The sequence below is a fragment of the Chenopodium album genome, chromosome 13, assembly GCF_948465745.1.
Source record: "Chenopodium album chromosome 13, dcCheAlbu1.1, whole genome shotgun sequence".
NCBI lineage: Eukaryota > Viridiplantae > Streptophyta > Magnoliopsida > Caryophyllales > Amaranthaceae > Chenopodium > Chenopodium album.
The window spans coordinates 39687976-39710971 of record NC_137846.1 but is presented as its reverse complement, the minus strand read 5'-3'; the positions used below and the strand labels follow the sequence as shown (position 1 = coordinate 39710971).

Here is a 22996-nt window from a genome sequence, read left to right as displayed (position 1 = left end):
TAGAGTGAGATTCCAGTTCACATTGAGTGTACTATTACACCTACCATTGTTGATCACTCCCTTTAGTTAAGCAATATGATAGTGTCAAATGACTTTGAAATATAGATTAGGAAAAAAGAAAAAAAAATTGTACTTTAGGGCTAATATTCGATGAAGGCCAAGCCCACCGAAATTCGAATTCTGAGAACAATGTTTAGATAAAGCATATATATATACTCATAACATGAAAAAATATGCAAGAAATTAAAGAAAAGATGTTGTAAGTAATTGGTTACATTTTAAAACCAAGTTAAATTAGAACCTTAAATTTATTTTCACAACAATGTTATTATGAATGACTATGGTAAGTAAAATTACATGAGTTTTATTTTCCCTATAATCGATTAAAGACAATAGGAGCGTCAAATTGTGGTCTAAGACCTCCAATGGTCGATGGAGCATGAACATAGGAAGGTGAAAGCTCGAAAGAGAATCGTTGTAGAATCAAGGCTAATGTCATTTTGGCTTCAGTCATGGCGAAATTCGATCCAATGCATATTCTTGGCCCCCAACCAAATGAGAAAAATGACATGTTCCCTTCTGTTGCCTTGGAGATCCCTTCACTAAACCTTAATGGGTTAAATTCTTTAGCATCATCACCACATAGTTTCTCATCTTGTTGGATGAGGGCTATTGGAAGATTGACTAACACTCCCGCCGGTAAGAACACATCTCCTACTCTAATATCTTCTGTAACTGTACGACTTATTTCTAAAACCGGGGGATATAATCGAAGAACCTCTTGAAGTATCATGTTTACCTTAAAAGATAAGACAAGAAATAAGTTATAAGAACATGTTAATTTCAAACCTATGGTTTATAAAAAAAATGTCATCTTTTTTTTTCTGAGTTAATATATACTTCGTATAACCTTAACACTTACAGTTTTTAGATGATTCAATCCTTGAAAATCCGGGATGCAATTCCCAAATGTGTTTAATATCTCTTCTCGTGCTCGAGCTTGCCATTCTTGATACTTTCCAAGCATAATAATTGTCCATACAAGTAACGTTGAAGTGGTGCCTTTGCCAGCTAAGTAGAACAACTTACTTTCATTAATCACCTCTTCAATGCTCAACTCAATGTGTTTTTTGTTATTAAGTCCATTGTCTTGAAACTTTGATTCCAGTAACAATCCCAACAAGTCATCCTTTGGTTTTTCTCCTCCTTTTATTGCTTTCTTCCTCTTATCAATAACACCGTTTAGTAGAGTGCGACATTCCTTGTCAATTTCCACAATTCTTCTATTTGCCTTGGTTGGGATAAACCTAAACCACAAAATGAAAAATTCCAACTAAATACTCTTTGTAGTATTGACAAGTTCTTAGTTATAAAACATTAACTTAGCATAGATTAATAAATTTCAACATAATTAAGCAAGTATCATAAAAAAAAAGAGCTTTATTTCGATAAAAATTTGAAAAAAGTGATAAAAATAATCTCAACTTTTACCTATTTGCTTTAAATAATATGAACATTAATTAGTTTATTCTAACAATACCCTCGCACACACGCATTCAATAAAACATGCAAGTACGACGTACTAGTTTTAAATTACCTCCAGCCGGGGATATAAACTGCATTAAAAACAGGAATTGCAATTTGTATTTGTTCGATTAATAGCTCGAATATTCGCTTCCCTTCTTCGTAACTACTTCCAAATGCAGCTCTAGAAATAAGATCAGCAGATAATTTACGAAAATATGTCCACACTTCTATTTCACATGAACCTGTCTTCGATGCCATTTCTTCCCACTCTTTAACCATAGCATTGGAGCTTTCCCATAATGCTGGAAGCATAAACTGCAAAATATACCAAAACAAAGAATAATTTTTAATACGTATATATAGTACAAAAGAATACATTTCTTGTGACAGTATTTATTTAGGACTTGTTCACATTTATTAAACTGAAGTGAACTGAACTGAATATTTTATGAGAGAGGAAAATTGGGAGCTAAATTGAACTGAACTGATTGGAGCTAAACTGAACTAAACTAAAATTAAGGTGAAGTGAACAGACCCTTAAGCATTGTTAAATTAATACTCTCTCCATCCTATAATATTGGGGATGTTGGGATGGACAAGTAGTTTTAAGAAAAGTACAAGTGAATCTATTTAAAACATTTGTTTATTATATAAAGAATTCTCTTTTGTATTTTATATTATAAGAAAACAAAATTAAAGTGGGGGAGTTGCATTGACAGTAATGAGGAGAGATAAAATGTAGGATTTAATTGAGCTTTGGGGTTCCAAAGAAAGTATGGGTAAATATTGTTTTTATTAGTGATCCTATTCCATAATAATATTTAGTAACGTGTCATGTATTTTAAGACAGACGAAAATGGCAATTGTGTCAAGCTTATGGGATAAAGGGAGTATGCGACAAGATGAAAAATGTACCATCAATAAAATAGAATAAATAAATGAATAATGTAATAAGAAACTATTGTGTTGCATTTACAATGTGTAACCAATGCTTATGCACCACACATTTGATTTCTATGAGAAGTCAACAATTCTTTATTAATATTATGGTTCACAAGCGATAGGTGCATAAAGGTAGTATTTTTTTCTTGTTTGATATTTTTTTTTAATCATTTTAAAACTTGTATGCACTCATATACTTGATTTTTTTTTAGTTGACACTTTTATCATCACGCTTGTCAACGCATGTTTTTGACGCTTAATAACTCTTATTATCAACATTGTTAAATATAAAAAGTGGATATTAATAAATTATACATCAAGACAATTCAAACAAGATCCCACATAACTGACTATATTTTATCGTATGTATAAATCACAAAGGCGAGACAAGACCCCACATGACTATATTTTATCGTATGTATAAATCACAAACGCGAGTCAAAGTGTAGCGTATGAATTGTGTAAAAATCAAAGGATGTCTGATAGATTATAAAATATATTCCTGGGCCTCAACCATCAGCTTAAGCTTTTGGTTGAGTTGGTCCTCTAACATGAGATTCGAACCCGTAACCTCTATGTCACGTTGGCACTGATACCATAATAGAGAACCAACTCAACTAAAAGATTAAGGTGATGATTGAGGCCCAGGAATATGTTTTATACTCTACCAATGTCAACTACAAAAACGGAAAAAGTATATATTATCGTATCATATATTTGTAAGGGATATGCTTTGTTCTTAAATTAAACCTTATCCTACACTAGTCGAGAAAGCACAGTGCCAACTTTGATCTAACGTCATATACGATGACAACAATAACCGGCCATGACCATAAAATTGGATTGATTCTATTAAATTCACTTCTATCTATTGATACATACCCCTTTTTATTCGTATTCTTACTTATAACTTACACAATTTTCTTAAATTTCTAAACCCCAATTACACTTTTCTCACTTACAAGGCCATATTCTAGATGGCATTCCACATGTTCAAACTTGCCCAATTGATATTTAACCTATATGATAGATTGATAGTATATATTAAACTAATTATGGGTTAAAACCATAAGTTTAAACTTTTAATTATCATTAAATATAAAATAAATACTAAAATAACTCAAAGGTCAGTAGGTCACGAATTTAAATCTAAAAGTAAGAAAATACTTAAAAAGTGACTGTGTTAGGAAGTATTGATTTTAAAAAATCGTAGACCGAATATTAAGTAGCAGTTGGTTTTATACGAGTACAAAAAAGAAGTGAAAAATGTAAGAAGTATGGAATATAACCTTAAGCTTGTCCATGTGGAAAGTTGGAGTAAGAAGCTTCCTCCTTGTAGCCCATAATCGGCCCTCTAACATAACTAAACCAGAGGCAACCTTCTCTAAAAGAGGGTTAGTCCTTGGCTTTTGAAACTCGTGGAACTTCATGAACACTTCTCTTATTAACTCTGGTTCCGCAATCGTCACCAATGGCACTGGTCCATTCCATACAAAACATCTTTTACCTGTAAAATTTACATACGGAGTGGATGTTTTATAAGATATAAATAACATTAAAAAAAAATGATGTACAATTGTTGTTTATTTGGTTAATCAGTCACGCAAATGAATAAATTGGTTATGTTCTTATAACTTGACAAGTTTGATCATTGAGTACAAATAAGAAAAGTGAACGAAACAACTCTACTAATTTTTATATGTAAAATGAACAATATTCATTTGCTCATTTTGTTTAAGCAAACATGATAAAATCATAAGAATTTAACAATTAATTAAATTGATATTATTTTGAGAGCAAACATACCATATTTGTTCAGAGTTTGATGGAAGAACGGGAGGACACGTGGAAGATAATCATTGGACAAATCAGGCAAAGGAGGGCTTACTCTGGCTTCCATAGTCATAGTAGCTCTATCCTTAGTGTCTCCATGTAATAGCCTATAAGAATTACCTTTAAACCCTTGATTTCTAAGGCATCTTTCTAACCTTTTTGGCCTAAACCATACCCAATTTAACACACACCATGACACACTCACTAATACAATACATGCCAAGGAAATTGCTATAGACGTGCTTGTCAGTTGCATATATGCCATACACTTTTCAAAAATTATGGTCGAATTTAGTATTTAGAGAAGACTGTCCTAACCTTTAATTTGTATATTTTTCTTATATATATATATATATATATATATATATATATATATATATATATATATATATATCTTTGTTTCAATACACAAGAGGAATGAAGGGATAAAAAGAGAGTATGAGATATGAAAATAAAGATATAGTATGTGGAGTAGAAATAATGAGTAGTATTATTTATAACTTATAAGGTTTGAATATTCAAATGGACCATGCAACTCTAACTAGCTTAGGCTTCAAGACAAATGCAACCGCCTATGATGTTTCCTACGTTACTTGTTATAATCCAACGGAGTATTTTAATGAAATATAATTTGTTAATTACCTTATAATTAGGCATTAGTCTAGTTGTCAGATTAATTACGTATTCATAGTAAGGAAAAGTCTTAAAGCAGAATATTAACAGTATTAGACACTGACTTATTGACTCCAAACATCGCAATTAAAGGGATCGGGATCGCTAATGGCAAATCTATTACGTCACTAGTGACGTTTGTGCTCTCCTCGACAACTCTGGTGTGTTCGAAATTAATTTAGAACTCTGGTGTGAAAAAGATTTTCGTCTGATGGTGACCTCGAGAGGCACAAAGCTCGTCTTGTATGTGATGGCAGGTCGCAGGAAATTGGTGTGGACTGTGATGAGACTTTCAGATCAATCTATTATAGTTGTGAAAAATATTTTCGTCTGATGGTGACCTCGAAAGGCACAAAGCTCGTCTTGTATGTGATGGCAGGTCGCAGGAAATTGGTGTGGACTGTGATGAGACTTTCAGTCCGGTAGTTAAACCGGCCACAATTCGTACTGTTCTAAGTTTAGCCATGGCTAAAAAGTGGTAGATTCATCAATTAGATGTCAAAAAATACATGGTGATTTGCAGGAAACTGTTTATATGCATCAACCCCCGGGTTTTATTGATCGGAGAGCTCCCTCTCATGTTTGTCGGCTCCGAAACGCTCTATATGGTTTGAAACAAGCTCCCAGAAAAGCTTGGTACCAGCGTTTTTGCAAATTTTCTGATCAAATTGGGTTTTGTCATTGCTAAGAGTGACAACTCTCTTTTTACTTTTCGGCAGGGTGATGATATGGCATATTTGCTTCTATATGTTGATGATATTATTTTAGCTACCTCATCTGACAAGTTACGTACAAGGATCATCTCTCAGTTACAAACAGAGTTTCCTATGTCTGACTTGGGGCCTCTGAGTTTTTTTTAGGGATTGCAGTGATCCGTACTCCTTCATATTTGCTACTTTCACAGGAAAAGTATGCACAGGAGATTTTAGAGCGTGCATGTATGGCCTCTTGTAAACCTGCAACCACTCCAGTTGACACTAAGTCCAAACTTAGTGCAGATGCAAGACCACCTTTTCGGGATCAGTTTAGCAGGTGCTCTTCAGTATCTCACTTTCACCAGGCCAGATATTGCATATGAGGTACAACAGGTGTGTCTTTTTATGCATGATCCTCGGGAACCTCATTATGAGGCATTGAAACGCATTCTCATCGATTGATTACTTACATTTATATCCGACTGTTTCTCATCGATTGATTACTTACACTGACACTGACTGCGGAGGTTGTCCCGATACCCAACGTTCCACATCGGGCTATTGTTGTTTTCTTGGGGACGGCCTCGTGTCTTGGTCATCTAAGCGTCAACATACTTTGTCTAAATCGAGTGCAGAGCAGAATATCGAGGCGTCGCAAATGTTGTCTCTGAGGCGTGTTGGCTTCGTAATCTTTTACTTGAGTTACATTGTCCTCTGCGGCAGGCTACTATTGTTTATTGTGATAATGTCAATACTATCTACCTTTCTGGAAACCCGGTACAACACCAACGCACCAAACATGTGGAAATGGATATTCATTTTGTTCGAGAAAAGGTTACTTTGGGGCAAGTTCGGGTTTTGCATGTTCCTTCTAGATATCAGTTTGCGGACATTTTCACTAAAGGCCTACCACGAGAATTATATCTTGATTTTAGGTCCGGTGTTGGCGTACGACCTCCTCCCGCTACGACTGCGGGGGTGTGATAGATATTATATTTATGATAATATTTGTCATAGATTAGGATATATTTAATGTATATTTTGTATCCTTCTCGTACTAGGTTTCCTAACGTGATTAGACCTAGCATTGTAAACTCTATATATTGAATCAATGGTACACACTCCAATCTGAGGAGTTTTCCCGAAATCTAACATGATTTATGCATCTGATTGTAATTGAAAGATTAACCTCTTCTCAAATCTCACAAAAATATTTAACCATAAAACAACTTTACAACAATATATCACACAAAAAGACAAATTCTCCGATCCCTCAAAAAGTGAAGAAAAATCTCGCGTTTTATGTAGGAGAAAAATCTTTTTGAGAAGACTAAAAAAACCTCTTCCTTTTTTCGAATGACGAGAAAAGTTCCTCTAAGAATTATTATAAAACGAAAAACAAAAAAAAATGAAGAAAAAAGACGTTCAAGAAATAAAGATTGAACCTTTTCACTTGTAAAATCGATAAAATTTTCTAGATTAAGGTTTTAGGGATAGGAGATATGAGATATGAGAAGTATTAGTAAAAAAAATATAGAAAAAATTGACTTAAATAATCCCATTGTTTAGTGGTCTACTCATATTAATCCCACCTTTAAATTAATTCATAATAATCCCAACTTCAAGACCTATTAGTTTTAATTAGACCCTCTTCACTTATGACTTGCTACACCCGGTTACTTGCTTATGTGGCATTTATTCAAAAAAAAAATAATGTAAAAGAACCTTTGATTGTTGCCATTACTGAAGATTGGTACGTCTATAGGGCAGCGTATGGACAGCTGGAGGTGTGTAAGGCAAAGCTCCATTAAAGCTATGCTTTCTAAAACCTTAAATTTCATGGAATTTCATGTATAATTGGAATTGCTTGGTCCTTTTATTGTATGTTTGCATAATTGACGAAAGCTTGGTCCCTTTGATGAGATTTTTGAAATAGAATGCATATTATGTTGGTATTTTTGTTGGATTATTTGTAATTGTAGTTAATTTAAGTTTTAAAATTAAAATTCGTATTTTAATTTTATTTATAATGATTTTTTTTTTTTAGATTGGGGTTAGTGTATAGATTGCTGGAATGGATGATGAAATTACCTTAAAGTTCTGGCATGATGGGTTCTTTAAGCAAAATTTTACAAGCTTAGTGTATTTGGGAGGGCAGGGGATGACATATGAAGTTGACCTTCATGAGTACTCCCTCCGGTTTTAAATACTTGCTCTATTTTTTCATGTACGGAGTTTTAGGAGAAATAGGAGAAAATAATAAAATATGGAGGTAGTGGGATAGGTTGAAGTATAAAAAATATTGTAAAATGTAAAAGTAATGGAGAAAATTGGAGGAGAGATAATATGAAATTAATAAATAATGATTTATGTTGGGTCCACTAGGTGAGAGAAATGAATTAAATATTGTAAAAATATTCCAAATAAGGATATGGAACAGGTATTTCAAAACGGTCGAGAAAGAAAACTGGAACAAGTATTTAAAAACGGAGGGGGTACCAGACATGACAGATTTTTGTTTGCCACTAGACATTTGAACTCCCAAATTTTTGCTTGCATACTTTTTTTATTCAGAGAGGAATTTGAAGAGAAGAGATTAATTGATGGAGCAAAAATTCGAAGAACAACATAGGGAAAAGGAAATAAGGAAGAGTAGCTTTTAAAACGGGAAAAAAAATAAAGAAGAATTCAACCCAAATGCCACGTCAGCAAGTTATCTGGTGTAGCAGGTCATAAGTGAAGAGGGTTCAATTAAAACTGATGGGCCTTGAAGTTGGGATTATTATGAGTTAATTGAAATGTGTGACTAATATGAGCAGACCACTAAAAGGTGGGATTATTTATGTCAATTTTTCCAAAAATATACTAGTAGGAAATTTTGCGTAAAACTACTTTAAAGATAGGCTAATTTGTGAACAACTACCCATTTTAAAAAATATTGTTTAAAACTACCCATAAAATGGAAAATGTTTGTCTAGCACTACCCATAAACGGTTTTCGTCCAATTGAGTCGTTTGTGGGGCCCACTCCTACGGTTTCCCACTCAATTCTCTCCTCCTTCATTACTTTCCCTCTAAACTCATCCAAAAATCTAAATTCAACACAATTTATCACTAAATATGGAAATGTTTTAAGTTATTGTTTCAATTCTTGGTATATTTAATTGGTTTAGGATTCTTAATTTACTTTAATTAACATAATTAGGGATTCAATTTAGGGATTAGGGATTCACTTTAGGGTTTAGGGCTTCAATTCAGTTTAGGGATTTTAATTTCTAGGGTTTATGGCTTGAATTAAATTAGGGGTTTTTCTTATTTCGTCAATTAAAATTTAGGGTTCTAATCTGAGCAATAGAAAATTAGGATTTTCCACAACAATTTATAGCTTAAATGCTACGAATTTCACAATAATTTTAGCATTTACTTTTCCCTTTCCTTTAACCATTGATAGTTTCACCCTCTGACATATAATTACCCAAAGCAGTAAGAAGATGAAGAGGAAAGACATAGACAGCAAAGAAAAGGGTTATAGACCTTGTTAATTTTCCAAAAAGGGGATGAATTTTTGGAGATTTACTTAGGTTAGTTTAAGATGGTGAATGGTGGAAGGTAAAAGAAGAGGAGTGAAAATGGAGGGAAAGTACAAGGAGGAGAGAGATAGTTGAGGAGGAGAGTTGTTTGGGTGGGAATCCGTAGAAGTGGGCCCCACAAACGGCTCAATTGGATAGAAACCGTTAATGGGTAGTGTTAGACAAACTTTTGCGATCTTACGGGTAGTTCTAAACAATATTTTTGAAAATGTGTAGTTGTTCCCAAAATAGTCTATCTTTAGGGTAGTTCTACACAAAATTTCTATACTAGTACTTTGACTTATCAATGTTGCATGCCGCAATCCCTAGTAAAGTGATTGTGTATGACTGTATGTAGTAGTCTGGATATCCAGGGGAAATATTTACAAGTCTACATATAGATTTACGTGGCTAATATTAATAGGTACTCCCTCCGTTTTTTAAAAGTTGCTCCACTTTTTATTTTCTGACATTTTTAAATACTTGCTTTATTTTTTTTATTTGAAAATATTTTACAATATTTTATTCATTTATCTCAATTTGTGAACCCAGCATAAACGATATATTTTTTTTAATTTCATATTTCCTCCCATCTATTTCTCAACTACTTTTGCTTTTTATAATTTTTTATTCTTCCACTTACCCCCTATCTTCATTTTTGTTATTTTCTTCTATTTTTTCTTAAATTTCGCACATTGAGAAATAAAGTTAGTATTTAAAAATAGAGAGAGTATTAGGTGAAGGCTTTTTTTTTCCTATTACATATGGTTGAAGACTCTTTTGATTAATGAAAGACAAAAAACATAAAGAAAGAAAGTAGATAGCAATTTATTCTCCCACGTAAACTATGAAAGTTTTAAGGCAACTTCACATATCACACTCAATTGAGAGCGAGGTATAGCTTAAGTGGTTAGAGTTTCCCTCCCAATTTCAGAAGATCCTGGGATTGATTCTCACCTCTGCCCTTGTGGCTCTCTAAATAACCCAAAAAAAAAAAAAAAAAAATAATCACAATCAATTGATAACCCCATCAAATTACCATTTTTTTTTTCACTCTATGTCGATCATTTTATTATCAATAAGATAATGACAAGTTTATTGTCAAATTAGATTTTTACTCCTTATGTTAAATAAGATTAAGCTTTCTCATTCAGTAAAAAAACATATCTGATCTAATTCTATTAATGTAATCCAATTTTTTTATTTTTCTAGAATAATCCAACTTTTCATATCCAATTACTCCTAAACGAAGATCAAATTTGTTTATTATTATTACTGGTTTTTTAAAGATGAAAAGTTTAGAATTTTTGAGCATATGTTGTCTGGCACTGTTAATGGTTCTTATAATTTTAATTGTTAATAACCTAATCGAATAAAGGGTAGACAAATCTGGTGTGTCATTGTACTTTTTTTTTAATGAAAAGGTAAACAAGAAATTAGGATAGTATTCTCTCAAGTCTATATATACCCTAACTTATCAGAATATATAAAAAAAGAAAATTTACTATCTATGAACGGATCGATATCTTGGTAAGATTGCATCAAATGACCCAAAAAAGCAACACAGTTTGTTTCTCTATTGCCCTCCCTATAAATGTGGATAGAATCAACATACGTGAAATTTCGAATCAACTTCTTGACGTCTTCCATCAGAGTAGATGAATTTTCCACGAGCACTGGCCCTTTAATTTCCTGCAAAATATTAATAATAAGAAAATTATCCCTTACTATAAATACTTTTGAAATATTATGGGCATGCGCCTTAAAAAAAAAACCATTACAAAGGATCGTAGCTTCTACAATTTAGTAAGAGTAGTACTCATACCAATGTTAAAAGAACGACTACAATTCTCTCTCATCTGTTTCTCTTTCTAGAGATGGGCCACTCAAAGTGGTGTGTCATTGACTCATTGTACTTGTTGACTAAAATGTTATCTTTGGTGGATCCAAGATATACTTCGTATTATTCGTTAAGTACTCACTTAGTCCCTTTCCAAGACTTACGAAGTTACGAGTATTATTACTTTAAGGTCACGAGTTTGAGCTCCATCAATTACATTTGTTTGGAAGTATGAGAATCCATGTACCTTCCCCCTCTACTTTCAAGCGTTAACCCACGGAGTTAGACTGACTTAGGCTATAAAGTGCCGATTTAGTAGAGTCATCTAACCTTTAAAAAAAAAAAAAAAAAGGACGACTCTGTAGATTGCTATACCTTTCTAATTTGCGGTGTTATTTCAATTCGATTTGCAAAACAATGTTTTCAAATTTTATAGTATTCTCTAAATTTATACTCTGCAAGAACTTATTACTTTGTAACGATTATTTTACCAATAAGTATAAAAGTTCGGTTTACAATTTAATTTGATATGTAGCCCAACCGTATTAATTCGATTTGGGATTTTTCAAATAAACCGAACCAAACTGTGTTACTATTTGGTCCAAAACAAACTAAACCATACCCTATCATAAGTAAATCCCGACCTATAAATTTAATGCAGTTTGAAAGGACAACTTTAACATTGACCGCAAAGGAAAAATACTCCATATATATTATTTATAGAAGTGTCAATTTAGTTAACTATTTCGAGTTTGGATAGGTCGAGTCGGGTCGGGTCCGGTCGGGTCAATTATATCCATTTCAATATTGAATAATGCTAAATTATTGTACTGTGTCCATGCAAGATAGGATCTGAATCGAGTAATTTCGCGTGAGATTGGATTAATCGGGTTGGTCAGGTCAGATTTTGACGTCGGCCTCTAATTATATATTTCCTCTATTTTTTATTAGATGCGTCACTTTTTATGTATGAAAGTTTCAATTTAAATGCATCACTTTCCATTTTAGTCAACTAATTCGATCTCTGTATATCTTTTTTTTAATATCACACATGGATCCTCATTATTTTTTCTCTCTATCTCTCTGTACTCCAAAAATTGCTTAGGACTTTAGGAGTCCACAATATCAATAGTAATGGATCTAATAAGAAACAGAGGAAGTAATAAAAATCACTGGCTTCATCTACCTCCAATCTCACTCTCTGGTAGACCTGGCAAATGGGTCATTCGGGTCGGGTATGGGTCGGGTCATTTCGGGTCGGGTCAAGTTCGAGCAAAAAGTTATCGGGTCATGTTCGGGTTGGGTCGGGTCATTTCGGGTTTCGGGTTAATTTCGGGTCGACCGATAATCGGGTCGGGTCGGGTCAAGTTTGGGTCGGGTCAGTTCGGGTTGGGTCAATTTTCGGGTCAAATTCGGGTCGGGTCAGTATATTGGGTTAAATTCAACTCAGTATATATATTTATTTATTTTTTGACGAAAAACTCACTACATTTAAAAGGCGACTTTTTTCATGGAATATAGTAATTGTTTGACTTTTTTAACCTTTTTTTTTTTTTTTTTTTTTTGTGTGTGTTTAGATTGAGAATCAATTTCAGGATCTCCTGAAACTAAGAGGGATGCTCTAACTAATTGAGTTATACCACTTATACCTCATAATTAGGTTTTTCTTGTTCAAGTTTTTTCAAACGAAACTCATAATAAGGTTTTTCTTATTCAAGGTAATTTGATCTCAAATTCAAACTTGATAGGATTAGATTAAACCTTTTCTGGGCTACTTAATAGCTCAGTCTCCGACTCTCCGGTTTAAATTACTTCATAGGATGTCTCATCACTATTAGTATATAATGAACTAATGAATTATGAATCATTGCAGTTATGCAACTATGCTTGTATCTATGTACCATTCTACTATCCAATTAAAGAACTCAAGATCCTACATGACTATATTTTTCATTACATATAAAACACAAAATACGGTCAAAGAGAAGTGTGTGAATAAAGTCAAAATGTGTCAACTAAAAAAAACGGAGGTATTATTAATTAAGTGAAATATTCTCATATTCAGATGTAAGATTACGGACACACTTGTTGATCAATTAAAAATTTTCAAAATTTTAATTTTAGCAAAGTTACAACTTAAAAGTGAAAATTTGAAGAGGGAAACAAAATAAAACTTTTAACTTGGTTAAAATTGTGGGAAATTCTTCCCCCTAAATGGCTAAAACTCCAAAAGTATTTCATTATGAGGACAAGAGGTAAATTATGAGCGGGAATACTCCCTCCAAATTTCCATAAGTAAAAGGTAAAGTGACTACATTCTAAAATACAGAAAAACAAAAATAAAAGTAAAAAAATAGGAAGATAAAAAAAATCCTTTAGCTTAAATAGATTTGGGTCAATTAATTCAATTTAATTGCGGTTTTTTTCAATTTCGGTTTGCTAAGGTCAAGTCTTTAACTTAAATAGATTCTGGTCATTTAAGGTATAAGATAATTTTGGTTTAGGTCACTCTGGGTTTCGAGTCTATTTGGGTCAATTAATTCAAGTTAAAGGTTAGGTCAACTTCGGGTCTCGGGTCACTTCGAGTCTCGGGTCAACTTCGAGTCGGGTCGTTTTGGGTCTCGGGTCAACTTCGGGTCGGGTCGTTTCGGGTTGGGTCATTTCGGGTTTCGTGTCAAGGTCGGGTCAGTTCCACTTCGGGTCGGGTATGGGTTGGGTCGGGTTGATTCGGGTTTTGGGTCGATTTCGGGTCACTGATTTCGGGTCGATTTCGGATCATGGGTCGGATCATTCGGGTCGGGTCATCGAGTTTGGGTCAGGATTGCCAGGTCTACTCTCTGGCACGTATTTCCTCGGTTCTTTTTATCTTTCCATCTTTGTTTTGCACAGGTATGCTTAACTAAAGCATACAAACTTTTTGCATGAAAAATAAAGAAAGAAAAGAAAAGAAATTTTAAGCAAATGACTAATTACAATTTAAATCGATGTAAAAATAAAAATTACAACCATGAGTTTATATTTTTCTACAGTGCTATTATGGCTATAACTTATAAATAAAATGACATAAATTATTTGTCCAATAATCTATGGAATATGATTGGTGCGTCGAATTGTGGTGTAAGAGCTCCATTGGCGGATGGAGCATGAGCATAAGATGGTGAAAGCTCGAAAGAGAATCGTTGTAGAATTAAGGCCAATGTAATTTTTGCTTCGATCATAGCAAAATTCGATCCAAGACATATTCTTGGCCCCCAACCAAATGAGAAAAATGACATATTCCCTTTTGTTGCCTTAGAAATTCCTTCACTAAACCTTGATGGGTTAAAATCTTTAGCATCGTCACCCCACAGCTTCTCATCTTGTTGGACAAGGGCTATTGGAAGGTTGACTAACAATCCTGCAGGTAAGAAGATATCTCCTACCCTAATGTTTTCAGTAACTTTACGATTGATTTCAATAACTGGGGGATACAATCGAAGAACCTCTTGAAGTATCATGTTTACCTAAAAAGATAAAACAATTGATAAATATCTAAACTATGATTGATTAAGGTAATATAACAATCATTTCATTACAGGCTTACAATCTTTAGATGATTCAATCCTTTAAAATCCGGGATGTGATTCCCAAATGTGTTTAAGATCTCTTCTCACGCTCGAGCTTGCCATTCTTGATACTTTCCAAGCATAATTAGTGTCCAGACTAATAACGTTGAAGTGGTACCTTGGCCAGCTAAGTAGAACAACTTACTTTCATTAATCACCTCTTCAATACTCAACTCAATGTGTTTTTTGTTATTATGTCCACTGTCTAGAAGATGGGACTCCAATAACAATCCTAACAAGTCATCCTTTGGTTTTGCTCCTTCTTTTATTGCTTTCTTCCTCTTATCAATAACACCTTTTAGTAGAGTGCGAATTTCCCTATCAGCATCCACTATTCTTTTGTTTGCCTTGGTTGGGATTAACCTAAACCACAAAATGAACAAGTCTAATTAATTACTCTTTTGATTACATGATCTTGGTTATGAGACAATGGTTTTAAAACATATAACATAGCATAGAGTAATAAATTTCCACATTTTTAGGTAAGTATCATTAAATTTGAGCTTATTAGATAAGAGTTTAATAACATATAAATTTCAATTCTGTAAATTAAGTCAAGTTCCTCAATAACTATATACTAATCCTTCCGTTTTTTTTTTTTTTTTTTTTTTTTTTTTAATGCAACACTTTGACAATTGCACTATTCACATACCATGGTTGACTTAATTTTTTCACTTCTTAAAAATAAATAAATGTTATTATATAATATATCATTAGATTTGTCATAATGTCTAGTTTCATAATATAATTTTGTTACAATTTTTTACTAATACACAATTAAATATATTAATGGTCAAAGTAGCGTCTTGGGAAATGTGCCGGTTAAACTGATGCATATAAAAAAAACAGAGGGAGTTAAAAACACAACAGCAAAGACACGTGTCATTTTCTGGTTTGTCCCTTAAGTTTTTTTTTTTTTTAATTTTTATTTTTAAATATCTATATAGGAAATAAATCTTATACATAAATAAAAGATTACAAAAGATTTTTTCAAAAAAAAAAATTAGAAAAGATTTAATGTATCTTTCTAAATATATATTGATACCATAAACTTCTTAATATATCTTATGACATATGTCGAGTTATGTACTACTTTACCATTAATAAAACAAGATTTTTTTTTTTTTTTTTTAAAAAAAAGAGATTTTTTGTATTTAATCATGTATGAAAAGCTTGCCAAGAAAGATATAAAAAAAATTAAAAAAAAAAATATTTTAAGTGAGTTTATTGAGAGAGAAAAAAAATGCAACATACATAAGAGAGAATGAATAATGTGCAAAAAAGAAATCTATTTACGGGTTAAATAAATATTGTTAAGATTTTCATTTGGTTAACAAGAAGAAAACGATATAAATTTGTTGGTGGAATATATATATATATATATATATATATATATATATATATATATATAGTATCTTTGCCAGATTTAATTTTTTATAATTAAATATAATGTTAATTAAATAATAGTTATTGAAAGTTACCGTGCATGGCACGAGATCTAACCTAGTATTGTATAAGTATAATTGTATTAAATTTTTCCTCCAATTGATGCAAGTTAGAATTATATTTATGTACCAAAATAATATGAATTAGGGCCTGTTCATATTTACTGAACTGAGCTAAATTGAATTGAACTGAACAGATTGGAACGGAACTGAATTGAACTGAACTGAGCTGAACTGAATATTTTATGAGAGAGGGAAATTAGGAGCTGAACTGAACTGAATTGAATTGATTGGAGCTAAACTGAACTCAACTAAACCGAACTTAACTGAAATTAAGTAAATGTGAACAGGCCCTTAATCTGTTGAAAATGTAATGTTTCATGTCTTTTTTTGTTTCCTTTAATTGTATCACACACTCATTATATAACATCATCTTACGAAGTATACTCGTTTGAATTACCTCCATCCAGGGATATAAACTGCATTTAAAACCGGAAGTACAATTTGTATTTGTTCGGTTAATAACTCGAATATTCGCTTCCCTTTTTCGTAACTACTTCCAAATGCAGCTCTAGAAATAAGATCAGCAGATAGTTTATTCAAATATGACAACACCTCTATTTCACATGAACCTGTCTTCGATGTCATTTCTTCCCACTCTTTAACAATAGCATTGGAGCTTTCCCATAATGCTGGAAGCATAAACTGCAAAATATACCAAAACAAGAATAAAATTTAACACGTATAATACACAATAATACATTTCTTGTGATAATTTTTTACTTAAGTATGCAAAAAGGTTATTCAACTAAGCTTAAGGCCTTTTCACATTTACTGAAGTGGGCTGAACTGAATATTTTATAAGAGAAGGAAATTAGGAACTGAAATGAACTGAACTGAAATTAAGCTAAAATGAACAGGCCCTTAGTCAAATGAAGTAGTGGGAAATATTGCATTTTCTAACCTTGAGGTTGAGGGTTCAATCCCTACTTAAGACAATTTCAGGATGAGGATTCTTTACACTTCCCCCCTCACTCTCAAAAATGTCCGACCGCAAAAAATTGGGTTAAAAAGGGTTGAGATAAGGTCAGGGCAAATGTTTGAGTCAAGTTCGGTGAGGTTAGGTCAGGTCAAGTTGGGTCCAATTTTAAACTTAAGTCATGCTAAATTATTGTGTCCATGAAAATTAAAATGTGAATTGAAATTTTTTTGGGTCAGTTTCAGATCGGGTCGATTGAGTCAGATTTTGACACTTCTACATTATGTATCCCATGTTTTCATGAGAAACTCTTTATTTACATTAATATCAAAGAAAAAAGTTGTGTATCAAATTTACAACGAACTAGAAAACAAAAATATAAAAACAATCTCACACGAAAATTATGTTGAATACTTCCTCTTTTTCTAAATAATTGACATGTTTGATTTTTTTTTCACTATTTTATAACTAAATTTGACCATTGTTTTATGATAATGTTAAAAAAAATCATGAAATATATTGTTATATGCTACCTTCGTTCTTCGTTTTTATGAGTTCTACCCATTTATTATTCACTATAGGTCAAACTTGTAAAATTCTGACCATGTCTAATTGTGTATATATACGAGAAAACATTATCAAAATAAATTTGATGTTATTAGATTTGTATTGTTATGTTTTTTTTTTCGGTAAATCAACTTTGTATAATTTTTAACAATGCACAATCAAAGAAATTAATGGTTAAAGTAGTACATTGGAGACTGCGTAAAATGCAAGTAAATAACACTTAGAAAAACTGAAGGTGATATTTGTTAATATAAACTAGCCTTTTGCCTCGTTCGATGCATGGATTGTTACTTGGTTATTTCATATGTAGGTATGCTTTTCAATAGTTGAAATTTTTGATATAAAATACGAAGTAATTGTTTCATTGCGAAAACTTAAAAAGAAAAATAAAAATAAAAATAAAAAGAGTGAGGGTAGAATTGTGGAAGAAGATGAAGGAATTTAGTTAGTTATATATACATAAAGATCGTGGGATATGAAATGACATATTAATTTAAGTTATTTTAAGTCTAGAAGTTGAAAAGACATTTTTTTTTTTATAATTCATATATTTATGTGATGTGTAATAATTGGATCAACTTGATTTTATTATGATGGAAATAAAACACTTTATTTTCTTAATTGAATTTGCAAGTTATAGAATGCATAAAGATTATAACAAAAGATTTAGAGAGGTGACATGTGTCATATGGGGTAATGAGTGACAGAGTGAGTAGTAACTTGTTATGACATGTGTCATATGAAAAATTTGTGGTTTGTGTCTTTAAATACTAAAGTATAGATTCCATTAGATCAACTTTTTCATGTTTTTCAATAATATTTAATCATATATATTTAAAGTCTAAGTATTGGCGTGTGTGCCAAGTTTAACTGTCCCTTACTTAGTATTCGAGAAATAAAAATGTATTTTTTCAATATATAATACGCCTTTTATTCCTTATACGTAATACCCTGTTGTATTCGGTCTTTACAAGTGTCCAAAATGTTATGCCTTTTTCAGAATCTTTTCATTTAAAAGTTGCAATTTTTTCCCTTTACACAATGTCGTACACTGGTCAAGAAAGCACAGTAGACTTTAACGTCATTTACAATGACAAATTGACAACAATAAGGCCCTGTTCTTTTGAGCTTCTGGGGTCAGCAGAGCAGAGTAGAGCAGATTAAATTTCAGCAGAGCAGAGCAGAGCCGAGCCGAGCAGAACAGATTTCAACATTATTATTAATACTATTATTAATGTTATTATTATTATTATTAATGTTGTTATTATTATTATTATTATTATTATTATTATTATTATTATTATTATTATTATTATTATTAAGTGCATATACCATTGATTTAGGTGAGTGAAAACATAAATAAATGTGTACCATATTTAATATATGTTAATAGTAGAAAGATAAAAGACAACAGTGTACTTATATTCATTTCACAAAAATTATAAAATAAAATGATTTAATGAGTAATAATTATTTTACTTATAAATATGTCTTAATCATATATTTTTAACTCTCAAAATAATAATGATATACAAAGTACTACTTGAAAAAAATCTCTTTTTTTAATTCATAAATTGTACGGAAAGATTTGAAAAATAATTCAACTAAATGAACTAACAATCAATACCCACATTAAATGTCTCTATACATTGTGATTCTAATATCAAATGTTTATAAAAAGAAATTGTTATTCATTGTTATTATTATTATTTATTTATTTGAAAGAATTGTTATAATTATTAGAAATTATTAATTAATAATATTATTAAATATTAATTCTTAATAGTTTGAATTATTAAATATTTTTTTTGAAGAAATTATTAAATATTATTATTGATAATTATTATTATTAATTATTATTATGACTAATAAATATTAATTATTACTAATATTAATAGTTATTATAATTATTTTTAATATTAATAATTATTATCATTATTTAAAATAATAAATTATTATCATCAATACAATATTAATTATTATTATTGAATATTAATTATTATTGTTATTATTAATTATTATTTGAAAATAGAGCAGAGCAGAGCATTACAGATTTCTTTTGAGCAGAGTAGAGTAGAGCAAATTTGATTTGAGCAGAGCAGAGTAGGGCAAGGCTCAGTAGAGCAGAGCAGAGTAATTCTAAAGAATGGGGCCTAAGTCAATAATCGGCCTTATTGACTTTAAAGTTGGATTAGCTATATGAATAGAAAGCTCTTCTTTTCTATTGGGAAAATTTTGATTCTAATAATCCAACCTTTTACCGGTCTTATCTATTAATCCCACCTTTTGATTATACATGATTACTCCCACCTTTACACCCCATTCTACTTCATTAGGCCAAGGTGACCGGTAACCTTTTCTTCAGGTAATTTTTTTTCTTTTACAATTTTTAACAAAAATAATGGATTAAAAAAAGTAAAAGATAAAAACATCCCTTGCTACCCCCTTCCCCGACCACCCTCGCCCCTTGCCGCCCCTCTCCGTCCCTATCTAGTTTCCGACCACTCCCTCTTCTTCCTGCGCCCTTCCCCTCCAATAGTAGCATCTACTTTCACACTTCCCCTCCTATTTTCTTGGTTTTTTTCGAGAGGGGGTAGGGGATTCTTGGTTAGGGATCGGTTAGGGGGTTTCTCTGGCTTCTGGGTTGAGATTTTCGGGTTAATCGGGGTTTTCGGATTAATTGGGTTTTTCGGGTTGAGGTTTTTGGGTTAATTGGGTTTCCAGGTTAATTGGGGTTTTTGGGTTGGGGTTTTTGGGATTATGTGGTTTTCGGGTTGGGAATTCAAGAAAAGGGAGGGTGGCTGGAGAAGGATAAGAAGGGGGAGGGGTGGTCGGAATATCGATCTAAGGCCTAAGGGTGGTCGAAAAAGGTTGGGGACGGGGGTGGGGAAGGGGGAGGAGGGCGGGCTACCGGGAAAGGGAGGGATGGGGGTGACGGGAAAGGGAGGGAAGGGGAGGAGGGGGGCTGCCGGAAAAAGGGAGGGAGGGAAGGGGAGGTGGGGGGCTGCCGGAAAAGGGAGGGAAGGGGAAGAGGGCAGCCATTGATGAAGGTGAAGGGAAAGGAAGGAGGTGGAAGGAAGGGGAAAACTAGAAAATAAAATAAAAAAGTTATTAATGAAAAATAATTTGAAAAAAAATTAAAAAGTTAATATTTGGACAAATCATAGCATGACATGTGGCAAGGTAACTTGCTATTGGAAGTAGGTGACCGATTTGTCCTAATGAAATAGAATGGGGTGTAAAGGTGAGAGTAATTATGTATAATTGAAAGGTGGGATTAATAGAATTAGACTGGTGAAAGGTTGGATTATTAGAAGGAAATTTTCCTTTCTATTATTCACTTCTATCTATTGATATATACATGCCCTTTTAATTCGTATTCTTTAAGTTTTAACTTCCACAATATAATTAATTTCTAGATTATTTCCTTAAAGAATTAAGTAGCAGTTGTAATCTTATACAAAAAAGGAAGTAAAAATATAAGAATGAAGTATGTTTAACCTTGAGCTTGTCCATGTGGAAAGCAGGAGTAAGAAGCTTCCTCCGAGTAGCCCAAAATCGGCCCTCTAATATAATTAAGCCAGAGGCAACCTTCTCAAAAAGAGGGTTTGCCTTTTGCTTCTGAAACTCGTGTATCTTCATGAATACTTCTCTTATCAACTCTGGTTCCGCAATCGTCACCAAGGGCACTGGTCCATTCCATACAAAACATCTTCTACCTACGCACATTAAAAAAATACGGAGTAATGTTTAATATGATACAGTATTGCTTAAAAAAAAAATAGAGGGAGTATATATATAAAAAATAATAATAAAAATAAAAAATAAATTAAAATAAAAAGCTTATTACCTTTTATAATATTTTAAATTGTAAATATTAATTAGCATGGTAAGTTATAATTGTTGTTTGCTCGATTTAATCATTCATGCAGACGAGCAAATCAGTATTGCTCGTTTGCACCTATGAGCAATAATTTATTCTCATAATTTGACAAAATTGTTCATTTTGTGCAGATAAGAAAAATCAAGAAAATGAACGAAACAACCTTACTGATTTTTGTATGGAAAATGAATAATATTCATTTGCTTATTTTGAACAAACATGATAAAATCATAGGAATTTAAAACACACACCAGTACATGAAAGTATAAAAAGAATTTTAAAATCAATTAAAATAATACTTTCTCTTTTTCACAAATATTACAACATAGGGAAGGAGCACGAATTTTCAGAAAAGGAAAGAGAGAAAACATGTGCAATTAAGGAATTGTTGTGATAATGTATGAAACTTTCTAAAATGATAATTGTAGCAATATTTGTAAAACTGGCCGGGGAAGTTATTTTTAAGAGACAACATACCACATTTGTTCAGAGTTTGATAGAAGAATGGGAGGGCACGTGGAATATAGTCATTGGACGAATCAGGCAAAGGAGGCTTTGATCCGGCTTCAATAGTCATAGTAGCTCTATCCTTGGTATCTCCGTGCAACAGCCTATAAGAATTACCTTTAAACCCTTGATTTATAAGCAATCTCTCTAATCTTTTTGGCCTAAACCATACCCAATTTAACACTCACCATGACACACTCACTAATAGAATACATACGAAAGAAATTGCTATAGACATGCTTGTCACTTCCATATATGCTTAATACTTTCCGAAATCAAAGTCGGATTTAGTATTGTAAAGAAGACTGCTCTAACTCTTGTGTGTTTATCCTAATCCGAAAGCAATAAAGGAATAAAAACTCTTAGTTTCAATAGACAAGATAAATGAAGGGAAAAAAAGAGCATGAGATGTATGGAAATACAGATATATAGTACCATAAGTATGTGGAGTAGAATAATAAGCACTATTATTTATAACTTATAAGGTTTGAGTATTCAAATGGACCATGCAACTCAACCGGATAAAGACAAATGCAACAGCCTATGATGTTTCCTTTGTTACTTGTTACAATTCAACGGAGAATTACAATGAAATAAGACATGTTATCTTATCATTAGACATCAGTGTAATTGTCAGATTAATTACGTATTCGAAGTAGAGCTGAGAAAAGTCTTAAAATAAGATAATTAAACAGTATGACACAATGATTTATTTTATGTTATTTATTTATTTATGTGTGACATAGGTGAAGAGTCTTTTGGTCAATGAAAGACAAAACAATGTAAAGAAAGAAAGAAGTAGAGAGCAATTATAATTCTCCCACATAGAAGTTTTAAGGCAATTTCACATATCACACTCAGTGGATAATCCCATCATATTATTACCAATAAGACAATCAGACAATGGCAAGCTAATTGGCTAATAGCCAAAGT

The 22996-nt window shown here is 32.1% G+C and overlaps 1 protein-coding gene and 1 pseudogene across 2 annotated transcripts; both read right to left on the bottom strand.

Moving 5' to 3' along the window:
• Positions 1–271: 271 nt before the first annotated feature.
• On the bottom strand, positions 272–4598 carry LOC145576643 (cytochrome P450 CYP72A219-like). The gene is made up of 5 exons (XM_081634364.1): positions 4276–4598; positions 3759–3976; positions 1598–1842; positions 923–1307; positions 272–799 (listed from the first exon to the last, which is right to left on the bottom strand). Exons 1-5 carry the CDS (start codon positions 4565–4567, stop codon positions 374–376), a joined length of 1566 nt encoding a protein of 521 aa, XP_081490490.1. The 5' UTR covers positions 4568–4598; the 3' UTR covers positions 272–373.
• Positions 4599–14040: 9442 nt separating this feature from the next.
• Positions 14041–22522, bottom strand: LOC145576642 (cytochrome P450 CYP72A219-like; annotated as a pseudogene). Its single transcript, XR_014098512.1, has 5 exons — positions 22034–22522; positions 21175–21392; positions 16588–16832; positions 14661–15045; positions 14041–14580 (listed from the first exon to the last, which is right to left on the bottom strand). The product of XR_014098512.1 is annotated as a cytochrome P450 CYP72A219-like (transcript).
• Positions 22523–22996: the final 474 nt, after the last annotated feature.